Source organism: Rousettus aegyptiacus, unplaced genomic scaffold (assembly GCF_014176215.1).
Source record: "Rousettus aegyptiacus isolate mRouAeg1 unplaced genomic scaffold, mRouAeg1.p scaffold_m13_p_3, whole genome shotgun sequence".
Lineage (NCBI taxonomy): Eukaryota > Metazoa > Chordata > Mammalia > Chiroptera > Pteropodidae > Rousettus > Rousettus aegyptiacus.
The window spans coordinates 154,932,515-154,950,418 of record NW_023416306.1 but is presented as its reverse complement, the minus strand read 5'-3'; the positions used below and the strand labels follow the sequence as shown (position 1 = coordinate 154,950,418).

Sequence of the window (17,904 nt, the reverse complement as noted above, 5' to 3'; positions counted from 1 at the left end):
GAAACATTATTGAGTACCTACTATGTTAGCACTTAATAAATACTATCCTGAGTGCTAGATGTACAATGATGAATAAAATAAGCCTGGTGCTTTCCCTTATGGAGCATTATTCAAGCATATGGTGGTAATACTATTATTTTTATTTGAATCATGTTGGAAAATTTAGCATCAGTACCTGAAGAATAAGTAATTTTGTTCTTTCTGAGTTCTAAGACTTTTTCACCTGTCAGAGGTTTGCATATCAGTTGGCCTTTCCATTCTGACCCTGCAGAGTGACCTGTGTTTTTTTTTTTTTACCAGAGTTCCATCCAACCAGCCCCATGAATGAAACCCAAAGGGCAGACTCAGCAGGCACCAGAGCCCCACTAAAGTGAATCCCACTCCATGGGGTCAGCCCCTGCACAACAGTTCATCAGCTGTAGTCAAGCCAGCACTCAATAGCCAGTTAGCCTGAGGGTTAGTCCTACCAACTGACATGCTAACAACAACAGTCAGGGCTCAGCTACAACAGGAGGGCACACACAGCCCGCACAAGGGACACCCGTGATGCACCAGGTGACTATGCCACTGGGCCCCACAAGACACCATGTAAGGCCACTCTGCCAAGACTGGGAGACATAACAGATCTACCTAGTACATAGAAACAAACACAGGGAGATAGCCAAAAGGAAGAGACAAAGAAACATGTCCCAAATGAAAGAACAGGACAAAATTATAGAAAAAGCACTATAAACAAAATGGAGGCAAGCATTCTACAGGTTACAAAGCCTAAAACACTGGTTATCAGGATGCCAAATGAACTTAGAGGCAGACTAGATTAACTCAGTGAGAACTTACACAAAGAGATAGAAACCATAAAAAAGAACCAGTCAGAAATGAAGAATACAATAATAAACGAAGAATACATTAGATAGAATTAACAGCAGAGTATATGAAGCAGATTAGGGACCTGCGTTTTTGACTGAGGCCATATTTGGAAACTTTCTTCACGGTTAAATCTCAGTTCCTTTAAAATGCATTTAATTTTAAAATGTGGCTGCAATAGAATTGCTTTGTTTTTAAAAGCAAACTAATGATTTAACTTTCTAGCAGTCCAACCAACTGTAAGCATTTACTTGGTCCTGCTGGTTTGGGTGTGTCTCAAATACAGGCAGATATCTTTTAAATAGATCTCACCCACATCATTCCTGACAAATAAATCAGCCACACATTTTAGACTTAGGAGGTCTTAAAATTGCCTCACATCTTTTATGTTCAATTGTGAGGAAATAGTGTAAACAATTTCAAAGTTAAGGAGAGTTGGGTACTGGTTATTAAACACAGTGTTCTTGTGGCAAAATATTTTTTAGAAAAAAAAGTAGAAATATTTTTTAGGTATAGTTTTTTAAAGAGATAACTAGAATTATTTTTCTTGTATTTTAAGTGCTTTTTATTTTGTCTAGCTTAATAGCTTATGTATGTATTACATTAGTTTTTAAATGATTTTATGTCTTCATATATTGGCTCTTTTCTAGCTATTCTCTCTTAAGCATATTACAACTTTACTCCTGCATAAAAGTTTAAATATTAAATATTGTCAGAGACTTCCACCCTGTTGGAGAAGAGACTGATGAAGAACTAAATCAGTTGTATGAATAGTTTTTAGAAGTTCTTTAGGCCAACAAATTGAGTCACTACCAACAGATTCCATGTATCATGCTTATCTGAATGTCTTCCCTTTTTCGAGTACAGCTATTTCTTCCCAAACTGTTCTAACTTGCAGCATTCAAGTAGTTTTCCCAAACAGACATTACCAGGACTTTACCAATAATCTAAAATTTATTTAGCCCTTGGGTATATATATATCACTTTCTATAGTTATGTAAATTTTTATTAACTTATTATTAGTTTACATGATGTCTCTGATTAGGTTTCCTTAGAAGGCAAGAAAGACTCTTATTTTTTTTTTGGATAACTCTAGTACAGTACTCAGTTGAAAAGTATGGTAAATTTTGATCAACCATCTCTTCACTGCAGTCAGTTGTTTCAAATAAGATTAAAATTAACACAAACTGCTCTAGTGGATTTTTTCTGTAAAACAAGATTCCCATTAAAATTGACCAAAAAGTAAAAAGCTTTATGATATCAGAAGTACAGTAGCTTTGTTTTTGTTTATTAAAATTCAAGTATCTTAAAGGATGAAACCAGGGAAAATCTTAGTGTTTGAATAGATACTTAGAAGAAGGGGCAGAACAATTTCATGACAGTTACTGATCACTCTAATGCTTTTTCCCTGTGTGTCAGATTTCACTTTCTTTCTGCCTTTAAACAGTACTGGACCACTCTTATGTAAGCATTTTACTTTTGTGCATAATTTGTTTGTGTTACTACTGACAAGAAAGGCTAGTTATGAACCACGTGTTTGCACAGGGGCCTAATGCTGATATTTGGAATGCTATGGCTGAGAGGCTTTAAGAACATACAGCAGTAAAATATTTACAGATATTTTATTCTAAAACTGAAATTACTTTTGATCATTTCATTTGTAAGCTAATATACTATTTTTCAGGATGCACTTTCTTTTCGTTGACTTATTTTTTTTTTTTATTAGAACAAAGGAAATTATATATTTCCAAACCATGGCATTTTAGAATTTATTTCATGAAGTCAAATAATGATAGAAATCAGGCATTGTTCTTAGAAAGCCCATCTCCCTCTGTTTTGTTTTGTTTTGTTTTTGCTGTTTCTCTGAGGTATATATAACTTTTTTCTACTGAAAAAAAAATATGCCCTGCTTAGATCTTAGCTTTTTTTTTTTAATTAAGAAAATTCTGAAAATGTAGTTATACAAATGTGTGAGGACTTAGATTTTTAAGTAGAAATCTCTTGTTGTGATTGAAATAAGCATTTTAAATCTCCCTTTTAGGTCTATCATGTTACACAAAATGGAGGGCTATATAAAAGACCATTTAATGAAGCTTTTGAAGAAACACCAATGCTGGTTGCTGTGCTTACTTACGTGGGGTATGGTGTACTCACCCTCTTTGGATATCTTCGAGATTTCTTGAGGTATTGGAGAATTGAGAAGTGTCACCATGCAACAGAAAGAGAAGAACAAAAGGTAATGGTTAGAGAATCTTTAATTCTGTAAATGGGAGCTTTTTTTTAGAAATCTTGATATTTTCACCCATTTTTTTCTTTTGATATTTCAGTACATATTAAAATAAAAATATTCCAGATGCAATTAAATGAAAACCATCCACAAAGGTAAAAACAAAGTTAATGACATGGAGAAACTAAAGCATTCAACATATTTTTAATTTAATTATCACAAGAATCTATTCTTGTTTTATGGATAAGAAAGGCAAAATTCACAAGTTATGTAATGTTTCCTAACATGCTTAGTTTCAGAGCTGGTATATGGACACGGATCTGTGAAATGCCAGAAGTCATGTTCTTTATGTTCATGATACCGTATTATATCCCAGATTGTGTCTGCAGTCATCTGAAAAGATTGTGTTCTTTATAACTCGTGACGTGGTTTCTCAGAGACCCGTTATACGTAGATGTCCAGTTCACCAATAAGCTCCTCTCCCCAAACAAGCACTAAACAGAATGGGGCTGAGCTCCTCTGTAGACAACAGCCTTGTGTTGGTAACAGTAAGTAGAGGTGATGATGTCTCTGGGGAAGGGGACCTAATGCACTTCACTTTTCTCTGTATACTCCTCGGCACTGCTAGAGTTTTGTGCAATATACATACATACATTGTTCTCAAAAATAAATTTGAGTGAAAATGTCTAATTTTTACAAAAAACAAACTGGGTTGTTCTTGGCATGTGAGGTATGGAGAGGTGATCCTCCAGCCCAGGGAATGTAGAATAGAAAAGGAAATCAGAAGTCATCCCTCTTACTTTTGTGGGGTGTTAGAGGAGAAAGGCAGATGTTGTGGCAGCAAGGTCACCACTAGGAATGGATTGTGGTCACGTATGTGGACGGGGAAGAGGGCATGCAGATACATGGGAGAAGAGAGGACCTTGCCAGCACTAGGAAGGCAAAACCAATCAGTATATGGATTGAAGATTCTGGCACTGTGAGAACTCAGGATCCAGGCATTCCTCTCTGTCATCTCAACCATTCTGCACCTTCCCCAGCACCAGCACAGGCTGGACATCCTACTCCTTGTCCTGAAATGCTTACAAGTTAATTTCATTAATAAGATATATTTTTTTTGAATGCCTAATATAAGCAAAGCCTTGCATTCAGAACTCGATCCAGTTGGCTGAACCAATTTTCATCATTGAAAACGAGAACAAATTAAAAATTTCTTTGATTCTCCTTTTTTTCCTACCCCTGTTTATCCCCAACAGACTTTCAGGCTAGGGTGCATCCACAATATGTTGAGAGGTGTGTGTGTGTGTGTGTGTGTGTGTGTGTGTGTGTGTGTGTGTGTGTGTGTGTGTGTATTTTATCCCTTAGGTATGGCTTACTTACTAAAACTTACACTTCTTATGTGGTATTGCAGTTATTTATTTACAGGCCAGTGTCTTTCTACTAGACCGAGTTGATGGTAGTTATGATTAATGGGAGCTAAAGTTTTATTCACATATTCAGACTAGGAAACCATTATCTACAGGGACCTGTCATAACGTCAACACACTGTAGAGACGTAATATTTGACACGTTGAGGTGGAGGTGGAACTGCTGATTGTATAGAGAGTATTCCTGACTGAGGGGATAGTGTAGGCAAAGGCAGGAGTGTTCGGGAGAACCTGGAATGTGGATGTATGAGAAATTGTGTTTTGAATTTCAAACTAAGAAGTTTGGTAGGCAGTGTGGAGTCCTGGTCAGTTTTTGAGCAGGAAAGTGATCATAGAGTTTGCACAGCAGGTGCTCTGTCAAGTGCGATGAATGAATGAATGAATGAATGAATGGGAGGAAAGAAGGAGATGATGAGGATGCATCTGAATTACTTTGTGACTGAGTACGATATCTTTGGAACTTGTTTCATGTTTCAGGATAAATTGACTGTTGGGACTAGCTATCTGTACTTAAGGGTGTGTGAAAAATTACAACATGGATTTTATTCTTAAGTAATTTCTAATTTTGTTGAGGAACAAACACTTCAAGCTGATGGGCTCTATACAGGTAAATAGTGCTTGAATTGTATGCAGATGTAAACTGAGTAGGGGAGGGTTAATCAGGAAACAGTTCTTGGAAGATTAGGATGAAATATGCGGGACAGAGGGGAACATTTGCCTCTGCAGTTTGTTCAGAGGAGGACTGTACTGATTGATTCAAATTTATTTCAGTAGGATTTTCACAGTCAATAACATCAGTTAAAACAGCTAGATTCTGCCATTTTCTAATAAAAATTCAGCCTTATGGTAGATCATGTTTGTTTTCTGATGCTGGATTAGGTGTAGTCAGAGGGATAGGCAAATTTTAAAGTGTCACACTGGAAAGAGGTGAGGGAAAGTGGGTGTTTGGGATCATAAAATGCAAATATAATGTTGCCACTTCCTCATTTCACCTAGTGAGAGTGGTTTTCATAACCATGTCTTTATTTTCTTCCTCATTGCTTTACAAAGGAGAGCCCATTTTCACTGTTTATACAAGTTGTTCATATGTTGCTTTGGGTAGTACTGAATCACATAATCAACTAATAAAGATGAATATGCATAGAATTTGTCCTATTGTATATAAATTGCATAAAATTCTTAGAATTCTTTGCTGCTTTATCCTTTGTTAATAGTGCTGTTTTGGATGAGAATTTGTTTTTCCAACTTTGTGGTTTCTCTCTCTCTCTCTCTCTCTCTCTCTCTTTTTTTCTTTCCTTAGATGAAGCTAATATTCCAGAAACATGTATGTGATAGGTAAAGCAAAAGCTTGAATTAATGAAAATGTTCTAATATTCAGAAAGGAAATACCTAGAAATTTAGGGAGTAAATTATGGTAGGTAGTTACCACATATTTACTAAACTTTTAAACATTTTGTCTGTACAGTTTGTTCATGATCAAATATTCGGAAATGGAAGGGGTAGCAGAGTAGGAAGGGACATTATATGTCCACCTCCTGATATGTTTAATTTTCAACATAAAAAAGACAAATTGATTGAAATACATTAATAGGAGTTTTTGGAAGGATTTTATTTTTGACCTCCTTAAAAAGTAGCTTACCTAAGAATTTAGTGATAATTGTCATTTCGCAGTGTCTTTGGAAACTATTAATGTAGCATAGTTGCCTAACGTATTAAGCTGAGGAGCACCAATTGGTTTGTCTTTTTCAGTTCAATGGATTTAAAAAAAACACTGCTTTCCATTGTTTTGTGTTACATGTGGAGCCCTGAACATTGGTCATCTATTTTTTTAATAGTTTTATTAAGATATCATATACATCCCATAAAAGTTACCTGTTTAAAATGTACAGTTCAGTGGTTTAAACAGAGATGCACAGCCACCACCATAATCTTATTTTTATAACATTTTTACTTGTAAAACAAACCCTGTACACACTGGTAATCGCTCCCACCTCTCCCTCCCCACCCTAGGCAACCACTGATCTGCTGTCTCCAGACATTTCATATAAATAGGATCATATAATATGTGATCTTTTCATGTCTGACTTCTTTCACTTGGCATAATGTTCTGCTACAGGTTCATCCATATGGTAGTGTATTTTAGTAATTCCTTTTTATTGCTGAATTATATTCCATTGTATAGAGCAGTCATCTTATTTTTATTTACTGTAGGGATTTCTCACTGGTAAAAAGCTATCTCCAAAATAAACCTTTTGAAATAATTTTATAGTATTTTACCACTTTATCTTTTTGCAGTAGTGACATTACTAGCTTTGCAAGCGTCCCTGTCACCTTTTTGGCTTTTTGTTTTAAGCAACAGTGTACCTTTTTTTAGCAAGGCATTTTTGTCTTATGCATCTTTAGGCTTCACTTTCTTTATTCAGCTTTTCTTTGCATTCAGCAGTTTGGAACTGTTTTTACTATTAACTGAGATTGTGAAAGTTTAAAGAACTGCTGCCCTTCCTGACATCCTAAATCATTCCAAGCTTAAATTGAGTACTTGGAATATTAAACTGAGAAACTGATTTTAAAATGCTAATCAAAATGAAAAAATAAAGTTAAAAATGATCATTGAATTCATGGATTCCTGAGACTATCCATAAGCCCTCCTCAACAGTTCTGAGATCCCAGTTGAAATTGGAAACCATATTGAAATTTCCTTAGAGGTTAAGCTATATTTTGGTTTTCTTCATGTTTCTCACTAAAGTTCTGAAAATACAATGACAACTTCGGCAGTAAATAACTGAAAATGTAAAGGAGTGACTAACCTAAGTTCGTCCATGCAGAGCTAATGCATGATGACTGGACTGGCCAGTACTCTGCTCCATCTTAATACACATCCAGTTTTGACCATTAGGATTCTGGTGAGTCAGCTTTGCAACAGTTTCTCTTTATAGACCATTCCCAGTAGCATAGACATGTTACTTCTCTCATCTTAAAAAAACGAAACAAAAACCCTTTTTTCTCTTTCATCTACTACTACTCCATTCCTTCCTGTTTTTAGAGCAAAATCTGCTGTGGTTGTTTCCAGGGTCTCACTTCCCACCCTTCACCGAACCCACTTCAGTGAGGTTTTTGCCCCCACCACTTCAACTAAAATGGTTCTTCTCAGGTTTGCCTGTGACATCTGTGTTACAAAATCTCGTAATCTCCTCTCAGCCTTTGCCTGGTCTGGCCTATCTGCAGCGTTTGACACAGTCGATCTCTCTCCTGGGAGTATTTTTTGTTCACTTGGTTTCCAGGACATTATACTTGCCTGGTTTTTCTTCTGCAATTCTAGCTGTTTTCTCTCATTCTTTCTTGCTGGCTCCTCCTCATCTGCCCAGCTTGTAAATGTTGATGTGGGTGTGGCATCTGTGCTCATTCATGGTGATTTCATCCATTGTCTTGGCTTTCAGTACCTTGTGTATGCCGATAACGTCCCAATTTATGTCTAGCATCGACTAACTCGTTGACCTCAGGCCTGTATATTTAGCTGTCCACTTGACATCTCCACATAGGCACCTCAAACTTGACACATGTAAAATTGACCTCACATCACCTCTAATCATCTAGCTGTCTGTCTCCACAAATGACAGTTCTCTCATTTTGCCAGTTCTTTATGCTACAAACGTTGGGGTTATCCTTGATTTTTCTTTCTGTCTCATGCCATGTGTGGCCCATCAGCAAATTCAGACTCAGCCACTTATTAACCTCCATTATCACCCAGACACTATCTCCTTCCTCCTGCTTAGCCCTCCATTCATCTGCTCTAGTCACACTGGCCTCTTTGCACTTCCTTGAACACACCAAGTACACTCCTGCCTCATTGCCATTGGCACTTGCTGTTCTGCTTGGAAAGCTCTTCCCACAGATAGTGTCAGAGATACTTCTGTAGCTTCTTTTCCCTTCTGTATTCTACCCTGGCCACCCTAGACAAATTTTAGCATGACTCCAGCATTTTACAGCTCCCTTTCTCTTTTGATTTCTGTTCCATTAGTATTTTTTACTATCTAACATACTTTACATTTTATACATTTTTCTCATTTGGTATCTGTTGTTATCTTTTTTTTCTATTGTATACCCAGTGCCTAGAAGAGGGCTTGGCATGTATTAGACATTCAGTAAAGGTTTATGACATGAATGGTATTGTGAGTGGTGGTAATAATAACAGTGAAAAGTTTTCAGTGTTTTGAAGTATTCACAGTCAGGTGTATGTGTGTGTATGAGAGAGAGACAGAAACAGAGAGAAGCACTAATATATATATATGCACATATAGACATAGATGACTCAGTTTTAGATCTAGGCAAAACAAGTACCTTTAATCTTGAAATCTCATTTTATGCCTTCATGGGCATCATGTCAACAGCAAGGAAGTGTCTTCCTGTCTATAGCATTAAAAACAGGAAAGAGCAAACAGTAGCTTAATGTATATGAACAATAGAGAAAGCTCTTAATTAATCATGGTTCAGAGATTTTCAATTCACTAGTCTAATAACCTTTCACAGGTTATTTCACCTAATTTTATTCATTAAATAGAGGTAAAGACAGCATTGTTGGTTTATAAAGTAAATATGCCTAGCTGTACAAATAGGATGACTCTATTTTCAGCACTTCAGGCAGTAATTATTTGAGGTTTTTTAATTCTCTTAATTTAAGCTTTGAAACAATTTCGTTATGTTTTAGCCATTTCTGTATATATCTTATGAGGTTATTTCCTTCTCTAGCAAAGACATTAATGTATCTTGTCCTTTAATGCATCAGTTCCTGGCTCTGCTTCTGACTGGTTCCCTAACTGGGAAAGCCATTTTTTGCCTTTCTGTAAATAGGAATAATAGTTTCTGTAAGAAGGTACAGGTATAGTTAGGAGAAAATATACGTAAGGCACTTGGGAACCTTATTGCTATCTATGTGGTTATTCATCATCTTTATCATCATCATATAAAAGTATTTGGACATTGGTGTTGGCCAGAATTGCTCTTAATAAACATGCACAGTTTTTCTAAAGTCAATTTCTGAAAGTGGCAGCACCCAGCCTTTTGCCCTGTGTTGAGGCCTGCATAGATACTAGACTAGATGGTACCTGTTTGTGTTAAACAATATAGGATGTTTTGTAGAAGACTCACATCAAATAGGCTTAAACAGTAAAGGATATTTATTAGCTCATTGTTGAGATAACCCCAGACTACTTTTGGTAAGATCTTTACTGATCCTTAATTAACAAATCCATGAATTTGAATTTTTCTCTTCGAGGCTAGAAGCTAGACATAACTTAACTGGTGAGTACTTCAAGCCTAGCAGTCCAGAGTATAATCCCAACTGGGAATTGTTGGTCTCTACTTTGCTATGGTGCTAATATATAAGGGGTTTGTGAAGATTTTCAGGAAAAATGTCCACGAAGATAGTGTATTTTTAAGACTCTAACTTAACTCTGCCATGGCCACTCACCTATCTGTCAGGCACTGCCTGGGTAAGCACCCTTTTACAGTACTTGCTGTGTTGCAGGGGTCCCAACCCGCACCCCCCTCCTCCAGGCTGCAGACCGGTACCAGTCTGTGACCTGTTAGGAACTGGGCCGCACAGCGGGAGGTGAGCAGTGGGCCAATGAGCCAGTGAGCGAAGCTTCATCTGTGTTTGCAGATGCTCCCCAGTGCTGGCATCACCGCCTCAGTTCCACCTCTGCTCATCAGGCGTTAGATTTTCATAGGAGCACCCGTCCCTGGTGCCAGAAAGATTGGGGACCGCCGCAGTATTACATTGTAACTCTGTATGCCTCTCCACTACACTAAGAGATCCTTAGGACTGTAGAGGTTTTTTATTCATTTTTATCCCCACTGCCTAGCTTAGTGCCTGGAAAGTACTGCTCAGTAAATATTTGTTCAGTGACGGAGCAAAAGAACATTAGGTTGGCCCTGACCAAAATCATTTCACAGGAACTAAACCGAGGAGGAAGTAGAGGGAGACTGGCCTGGGAGTGGAAGGCAGCGGATGAGAGTAGGCATGGTGGAGGTGTCATTGTTGCACAGAGGGGACTGTCTTGTTCTTTAATGAATCTGGACTCTAGCAGAGAGTCTATGTGTATATTGAATGTTCAGTGAAAGATATTCGAATGGATGAATGAAAAGACGAACTCCTCTAGTTTCACCCACATCCTAAAATACTTAAAGTGTATGAGATATTTTTGGAAACCAATATTCCTATTGCCTAGAACTGGAACCCTAAGTAGTGATTCTCTCCTGTCCCCCTCTCACTTTATTGCTAAGCTCTAGGGATTTTGGTTAGCTGCCTTTCAGATCTCCCTACCAAATTTTTCTAACTGCAGTCAAAGTTGCTCTCTGGAATTTAGCTAGGGACTAAAAGGAAGCCTATTCCACCATTCTGTCCCATCCACTTTTGGTCTCTAACATCCCTCCCAGTGACAAATTCTTCACTCTGCGAATCTGTTCCCATCTCAGGGACTTAATTGTTCTGTCACTGTAATGTTAAGGAGACGTAGAGCTCTCAGATCAAGGCAGTGTCTATGTAGGGTATCAGAACCCATCCCTTCCCTACCAACCCCACACAGTTTTGTCACTGGTTGCCCAAAGCTCTGCTTCATTTTTGCCTGCAGTCTGTTTTCTGTCTTGGAGTTTGATAACCTTTCTAGTAGATAGGACCAGACTCTAAGTTTTTTCCAATGTTTATAATATAAAAACAAAAAATATTGTTCTTTGTTGCTAATAAAAATTTGGTCTACGGCCATGCCACCTGAACAAGCCCAATCCCGTCTGATCTTGGAAGCTAAGCAGGGTCAAGCCTGGTTAGTACTTGGATGGGAGACCACCTAAACCAAGAGCTGTAGGTGTAAAAAATAAATTTAAAAAATAAGAGATTGTGAACTGACAAGGTCCTTGCAATCTGTGAGGTCAACAAAGGGTTGCCTTGCTTTAAAAAAATTTTTTTTTATATATGATGGAGTATTTTTCTCAAGTATTTGAGTTAATACCTATAAAATTAATGTGCAGTGTTTAGAAAGATTATAAAGAAACAAGATTGGGAAGAGTACTAAGATGATTGAGAATAGTACTAAGGATTGGAGATGACTTTTTTGCTTTTTTTTCTTTAGAAAATAAATGCATGGTGAGTAATAGTCAAAAGAATTAGAATTTGGATGTCTCTTCAAATTTTCATTCATTCAGTATTCTCGTTGGAAAAGGGTCAAACTATTTAATAAATTTCCAATTGTGGTAGACACATCATTTATGGATATTTTCTCAGAAAGAAATGTGAATGTTGGAACCAGTTCAAAAGAGATGGTATCAGTTATTGCAAATTCTTAAGAGTACTTCGTGATTGAAAGAGTTTTATAAGGAAATTTTATCTGTGAGGCATATTTAGAAGGTACTTTAGAGTCCAATGTCATAGAAGGTTGTTAATTCTAAAGTTTTATGTAGAATTCTCTTTAGCAATGAAAGTCTTTTATGGAATAAAGCTTAATCTTCGAATGTCTTTGATTAGTTTATTTAACAGATTATTTTAGATTGGCACCAAGCCTAGATCTGAGGGCTCAACACTCAGTGGTTTGCCGACTGTAGTAAAACTGTAGTAGAGGGGTTTTTTGTTTGTTTTATCCTACCTTTAGGAGTTGAGTTGATTAATGTGGTCTGGTCACATGTGTTCTGGGCAGTGATCATATACCACGTGGGATACATCATAATTCGTTCATTTTAGCTCTACTGTGATTTTATTTTTTACAGACTTAAACTTCGGAGAGAAAAAAAGGGTTTAGTCCATGGTCATGGGCATTCATTTTGAAAATCTTTTTTTTATTTTTTTATTTTTAAAAACTGCCATCCAAAGAAAGAAAGCTGAGATAGGTATCTTTCTATAACCTAACTCTTAGTGTTTCTTGTTTGTTTATCATTTTCCTTTGAATTTGTTTCATTTTGATCCTTGAAAATATACTGAGAGTGAAATCTTAATTTTGGAATTCTTTGTTTATTTGTTTGAAACTGGAATTATAAGGGTTTTATGGCATTTCCCCCAATCAGTCTTTTACTAGCAGGACAGTGCAGCAGCCAAAGAGCAGTCTTTTTGAGTTCATTAGGAAGGAAAATACAGAATTGTACAACTAAGTTTTATTTTTATGAGACCTACTTTATTTTAATTTTGGCTCCACATTCATGCAGTGAGATAGTTATTTGTAACTGTTTCTTATATGTTAACCGTTAAAGCTACATGATGTTGCCTGATTAAGAGTTCTTTTAAATAAACAGAATTGATAAATTTCAAAATGCTTTTCATATCAGTTAATTCAGTGTAATTGACTTCTCGTTCTCAAGTACTCTTACAGTATGAAAAAGGAAGTTGTAAATATTTTGAAAATAACTCAGTTATTTCACCATTTTTTGGCAGGACTTTGTGTCATTGTATCAGGATTTTGAAAATTTCTATACACGGAACCTCTACATGAGGATTAGAGACAACTGGAATCGACCCATCTGTAGTGTGCCTGGAGCCAGGGTGGACATCATGGAGAGACAATCTCATGATTACAACTGGTCATTCAAGTGAGTCTTGGTTGGGAAATTATTTCTTGACAACAAAAAAAAATTTCTTCATTTCAGAAAATATTCTGTTGCAGATTTGACAGTATTCTGTCAAAACAGCAGTAGAAGCTGAAAGAACAGTGCAATGTGATTAGTTTCCTTGCCTGTTGTTTATTATTTTTGATAATTTTTTTAGTACTTTGATACTGTGCTAGGTTATTGTTGAAAACAAAATTTGACCTATTAAAATAAAACAAAACAAAAGAACAAAGAAAAACTGTCCTTTATGTTATGCCACTTACAGAATCAATTGTCTGAATTTATTTCTGGATATTTCGATTTCTCAGAGTATTCAAGGATATATAGTATGTTTTTACTTTAATGGGTTGAATAGGTTAGAAAACTTAATATTCGTAAAATTTAATTTTCTTGTTTAGGTTGCTCAAGTATTACATGATTGCATTGTCATTATATATACAAAAAAGACAGACAATACAGATAAACTGAAAGTCCCTCATGACAACTAACCACTATCCCCCCACAAATCCTCGCTCCCCTGACGTAACCGTTGTTATCAGTTTGTTGTATATTATTCCAGATGTTTTCTGTGGGGTATGTATGTAGTGTATCTACTGGAGTTACACACAGGTGTAGTTTTCAATTTACAAAAATGAAATCATACTATAGAAATCATATGACATCTTGCTTTTGCTTTTTTTTTTAATTGCTAACATATCAGTAACATCCTTGTGTATATTCACAGTAAGCTCATTATTTGTAGTGGGTACCTAGTATCCTACGGTATAGTATATACCAGGTTAGGCTGCATCATCCTATGTGAAAAAAACCAAAATCTCAGCGTGAATAGAGCAGCACTTTATTTCTTGTTCACATTTCTTGTCCATCTTAGATTGGTAGGGCTTCTGAACCATGTCATCCACACTTGGGGGCCCAAGCTGTCTGAGCTTCCCCCATGTAGAATGTCACTGGTTTATGTGCCTGGAGAAAGGACATGGTCTATTGTAGTAACCATTAAAGGATTCTTATGCATCTATTCTTTCATATGCATGTGGGCATTGCTGAGTCAAAGAGTATATATATCTTTTAATTGCTAAGTGCTGTCAAACTGCCTTCCAAAAAATTGGTACTGACGGAAATTCTTATCTATACTGTTATTGGTACTGACAGAAATTCTTATCTACACTGTCTTGGCCAATACTGGATTTGGTCAGTTTTTAAATCTGTCATTATTGATAAGTGAAAATTGGTATTTTGTTTTAACTTCCATTCCCCTTATTCATAGTGTGTTTGAGCTGCTTTTCATGTAGACCATATTCTCTCTACTTCATATATATGGTGCTTCCTTTTGTATTACCAATACATTTATTATCACATGTAAGTATTTGACTTGCTCATGAGTTTTATGAACTTTCATGCTATTGAAATACAGGTACACAGGGAATACAATTAAAGATGTAATAAACATGGGTTCCTACAACTATCTTGGATTTGCACGGAATACTGGATCATGTCAGGAAGCAGCTGCCAGGGTCCTGGAGGAGTATGGAGTTGGTGTGTGCAGCACTCGGCAGGAAATTGGTGAGTATAGGCTGTGTTTGGCTAGCCGATAGTCTTAACTTTTTTGCTCAGGATGGAATACTGATAGAGAACTAGACTATTAAGTATCCAGATACTTTGCTGTGTAGTTTAAATCAAGTAAAGAATGCTTTATTTTTCTGAAGTGATGGATGAGTTTTACACTTTAACACGTATTGAGATACATTTTTCTTTTCCACTATGTTATACATACAGACTATATCTAGAAAAGTTCCATAAGTATTTGTTAAATTTGTAACTTTAATGTTGGCTTCATTTACTTTTGCAAATGATAGTGGTTGAGAGTGCCTCTTACCAGTACTGAGCCCGTGGTCATACGAAGATTAATCTTTTTCCATACTGGTAATTTAGTGCTAATAAGAATTCCTACCATACAGGACTGTTTTAAGAATTAAGTAAGCTAATGCATATAAGCACTCATAACATGGTAAACACTCAATAAATGCTAATTCTTCTTCTTATAAGTCTAAAATATTTCAGATTTATATTAAGACTTAATTTATTTTAATTCAAAGGAAGATTCCAAATCCTTCCATTTTATCAATTCCAGAGAACTGATAACCATGGAAGTTATAAGGCATCTTTCTAGATATTTATTACTGTGAATCACACCAAAACTTAGTGGATTAAAACAACTCATTATTTCTCACTGGTCTAGAGTTTGACACATACAGCTGGGTTGTTCCCAGTCAAGGTCGCCAAAGATGTGATTAAGGGAGCATTGACAACATATAGTAATCGTACATCTTTATAGCTCTTTATATTTTATAAACTGCTTGAACATATTACCTCTTTTGATCGTCACAAAATGTCATGAGGATGAGAGAGATAAAGCAAATATTACTGTTGGTATTTAAAAAATAAGAAACTGAGGCCCAGAGAAGTTAAATTACTTGATTAAGCTCTAAGGACACATAGCATCCAAGTTCAGCAGTTTTCTTTCCCAGTATCTTTTCTCTTTGCATGTAGCCGGTTTCATTGATCAGAGTTGTTTGACCCTACAGATTTGAGTACTAATGTAAGATCTGTATTATTACAGATTTACCAGTCAGATCAGAGTGAAGGAGAGTGCTATTTAACCTGTCTTTTGCTACTTGACAAACCATTCCAAAACTTAGTGACTTAAAACAGAAACATACATTTATTTGCTTGTGATTCTGCAGTTTTGGGAGAGTTCAGTGTTGACCTCAGCTCCATGTGATGTCAGGTGGAGCATTATGACTGAAGATGGAGTATCCCAGATGGCTTCACCCACACGTCTGCTCATTTGGGTAGTGGGATCAACTGAGGGTTGACCCCCACCTTAGTTTTTGTCCTCCAGGGCCCCTCTCTCCATGTGGTCCCTTTACAGCAGGCTAATTAGACTGTTTTATGGGACAGCTCACTTCCAAAGTATGAAAGCAGATGTTGCTAGGCCTTATAAGGCCTAGAGCTAGAACTGCCATATATGAACAGGAATTGGAGAACTTGTTGGTAACCAATCTGCATACAGAAATTCTACCGCAGATGCTGAATCTGAATGTATTCAACTGATGTGTCCTTTATGAGTCATTACCTTAGTATGAAAATGTTCTTTTTGAGCTCTTACCTTAGCCTGAAAAGGTTATAACATGTAGACTATGATTTCTTTTTATAAAATAATCAGGGATTTAAATTTGGGATTTGGTGGTATTGACTTCAGTAACTTCTTTACACAGGGAACCTGGACAAGCATGAAGAACTAGAGAAGCTTGTGGCAAGTTTCTTGGGAGTAGAAGCTGCTATGGCATATGGCATGGGATTTGCAACAAATTCAATGAACATTCCTGCTCTTGTTAGCAAAGTAAGACAGTCTGTCATTAATGAACACTCCCTCATATATATTTTACTTTGTTTTGTAAAGCATTCAGAGCAAGACAGAAGCTATTAGAAACTTTAGGCTAAACATAGTTTACCCAAAGATATTTCTGTCCCACATTTTTGGATAAGCATATCCCATGGAGACTTAGTTGAAGTTTTCTTGCTAGAACCCATGATCTTTTCCTTTTCCGTTAGATGACTCTTGCCTTTTTGATTTCATACAGTTTTGAAGGGATTCTAATAAAACCTCATAAAAGACTAAAATTATGGAAGAAAGCATGTTTAGTTTTAAAAGTTATTTAACAGGTGGTTTTTCCTAAGTAGAAAATTACAAACACATATTCTTCTCACTGTATTGCATGTTGCTCAGGTATACATGGGCAGATTGTGTATGAGTGTGTGTATGTTAATAATATAGGTTAATAACGTAGGTTAAAAGTAATATACACTCACATACACACTGTGTGTGCATATATTATTTTCTGTGGATAGAGTTTGTGAGGGGATAGTGAAAAAGAGATAAGAGACATTGTAAATAACATTTTAGCAGATTGGCACTATCAGTTTGAAAGGTACCTCAAGGTTATTCTCAATTTTAACATTGATACCTATGAATGGTATATTGAAAAGAATAGTAAATTAATGAGTCAGAAGACTAGAGTTTTTGTTTGATTGGTTATATGGTTAGATTTAGCTGTGAGACTGAACAATGTCACAACCTTTCCGAGCTCCAAATTTTTCTTTGTAAAATGAGGTGCTTGGATTAGATTAACTGTAAAGTTCTTTTCAGTTATATAAATGTGTGGTTCTCCAAGGAACAGATGAAACAAATAGAAAACAAATAAAAAGAGAGGAGATTTAAGCCCAACTATATTGATACCACATTAAATGTAAATGGTTTATATATTCTAGCCAGAAGACTGTCAGATTAGGTAAAATTAATTAGGTTTCCACTAGAAACCTACTTTAAATTTAAAGATGGGTAGGTTAAAAGTAAAAGGATAGAAAAAGATATAGCATGCAAACAATAATCAAAAGAAAGTCAGAGTGACTATGTTAACCTAATGATTTCAGAGCAAGGAATATTTGGGATAAGGAGGAACATTGCAATGATAAAAGAGTTAATCATTAAGAGGACAAAGAATTTTAAATGTATAGGCATCTAATAACAGCACTTCAAAGTACATGAAACAAAAATCGATGAGACCGAAAGGGGAAATGGACAAATGCAGAACTGTAATTAGTGATCTCAGTTGTCCTCTCTCGATAACTGACAAAAGAACTGGAATGAAAATCAGTACGGATATAGAACACTTGAAAAACACTGTCAACCAACTTAACATTTATGAAACACTTCACCTAAAAGCAGCAAAACATTTACCA

At 36.1% G+C, this 17,904-nt stretch overlaps 1 protein-coding gene across 4 annotated transcripts in view; it reads left to right on the top strand.

Annotated features, from left to right (window-relative positions):
• Window positions 1–17,904, top strand: part of SPTLC2 (serine palmitoyltransferase long chain base subunit 2) — an 84,992-nt gene that overhangs the window by 15,688 nt on the left and 51,400 nt on the right. For 3 of the 4 annotated variants that reach the window (XM_016156600.2, XM_016156601.2, XM_016156603.2), the window contains exons 2-5: window positions 2,906–3,100; window positions 12,932–13,086; window positions 14,516–14,664; window positions 16,380–16,504. In XM_016156600.2, coding sequence (XP_016012086.2) covers window positions 2,906–3,100; window positions 12,932–13,086; window positions 14,516–14,664; window positions 16,380–16,504 — 624 coding nt within the window. Of the gene's footprint in view, window positions 1–531; window positions 556–2,905; window positions 3,101–12,931; window positions 13,087–14,515; window positions 14,665–16,379; window positions 16,505–17,904 lie in introns of those variants that run through there. The other variant, XM_016156602.2, reaches the window with a different exon arrangement.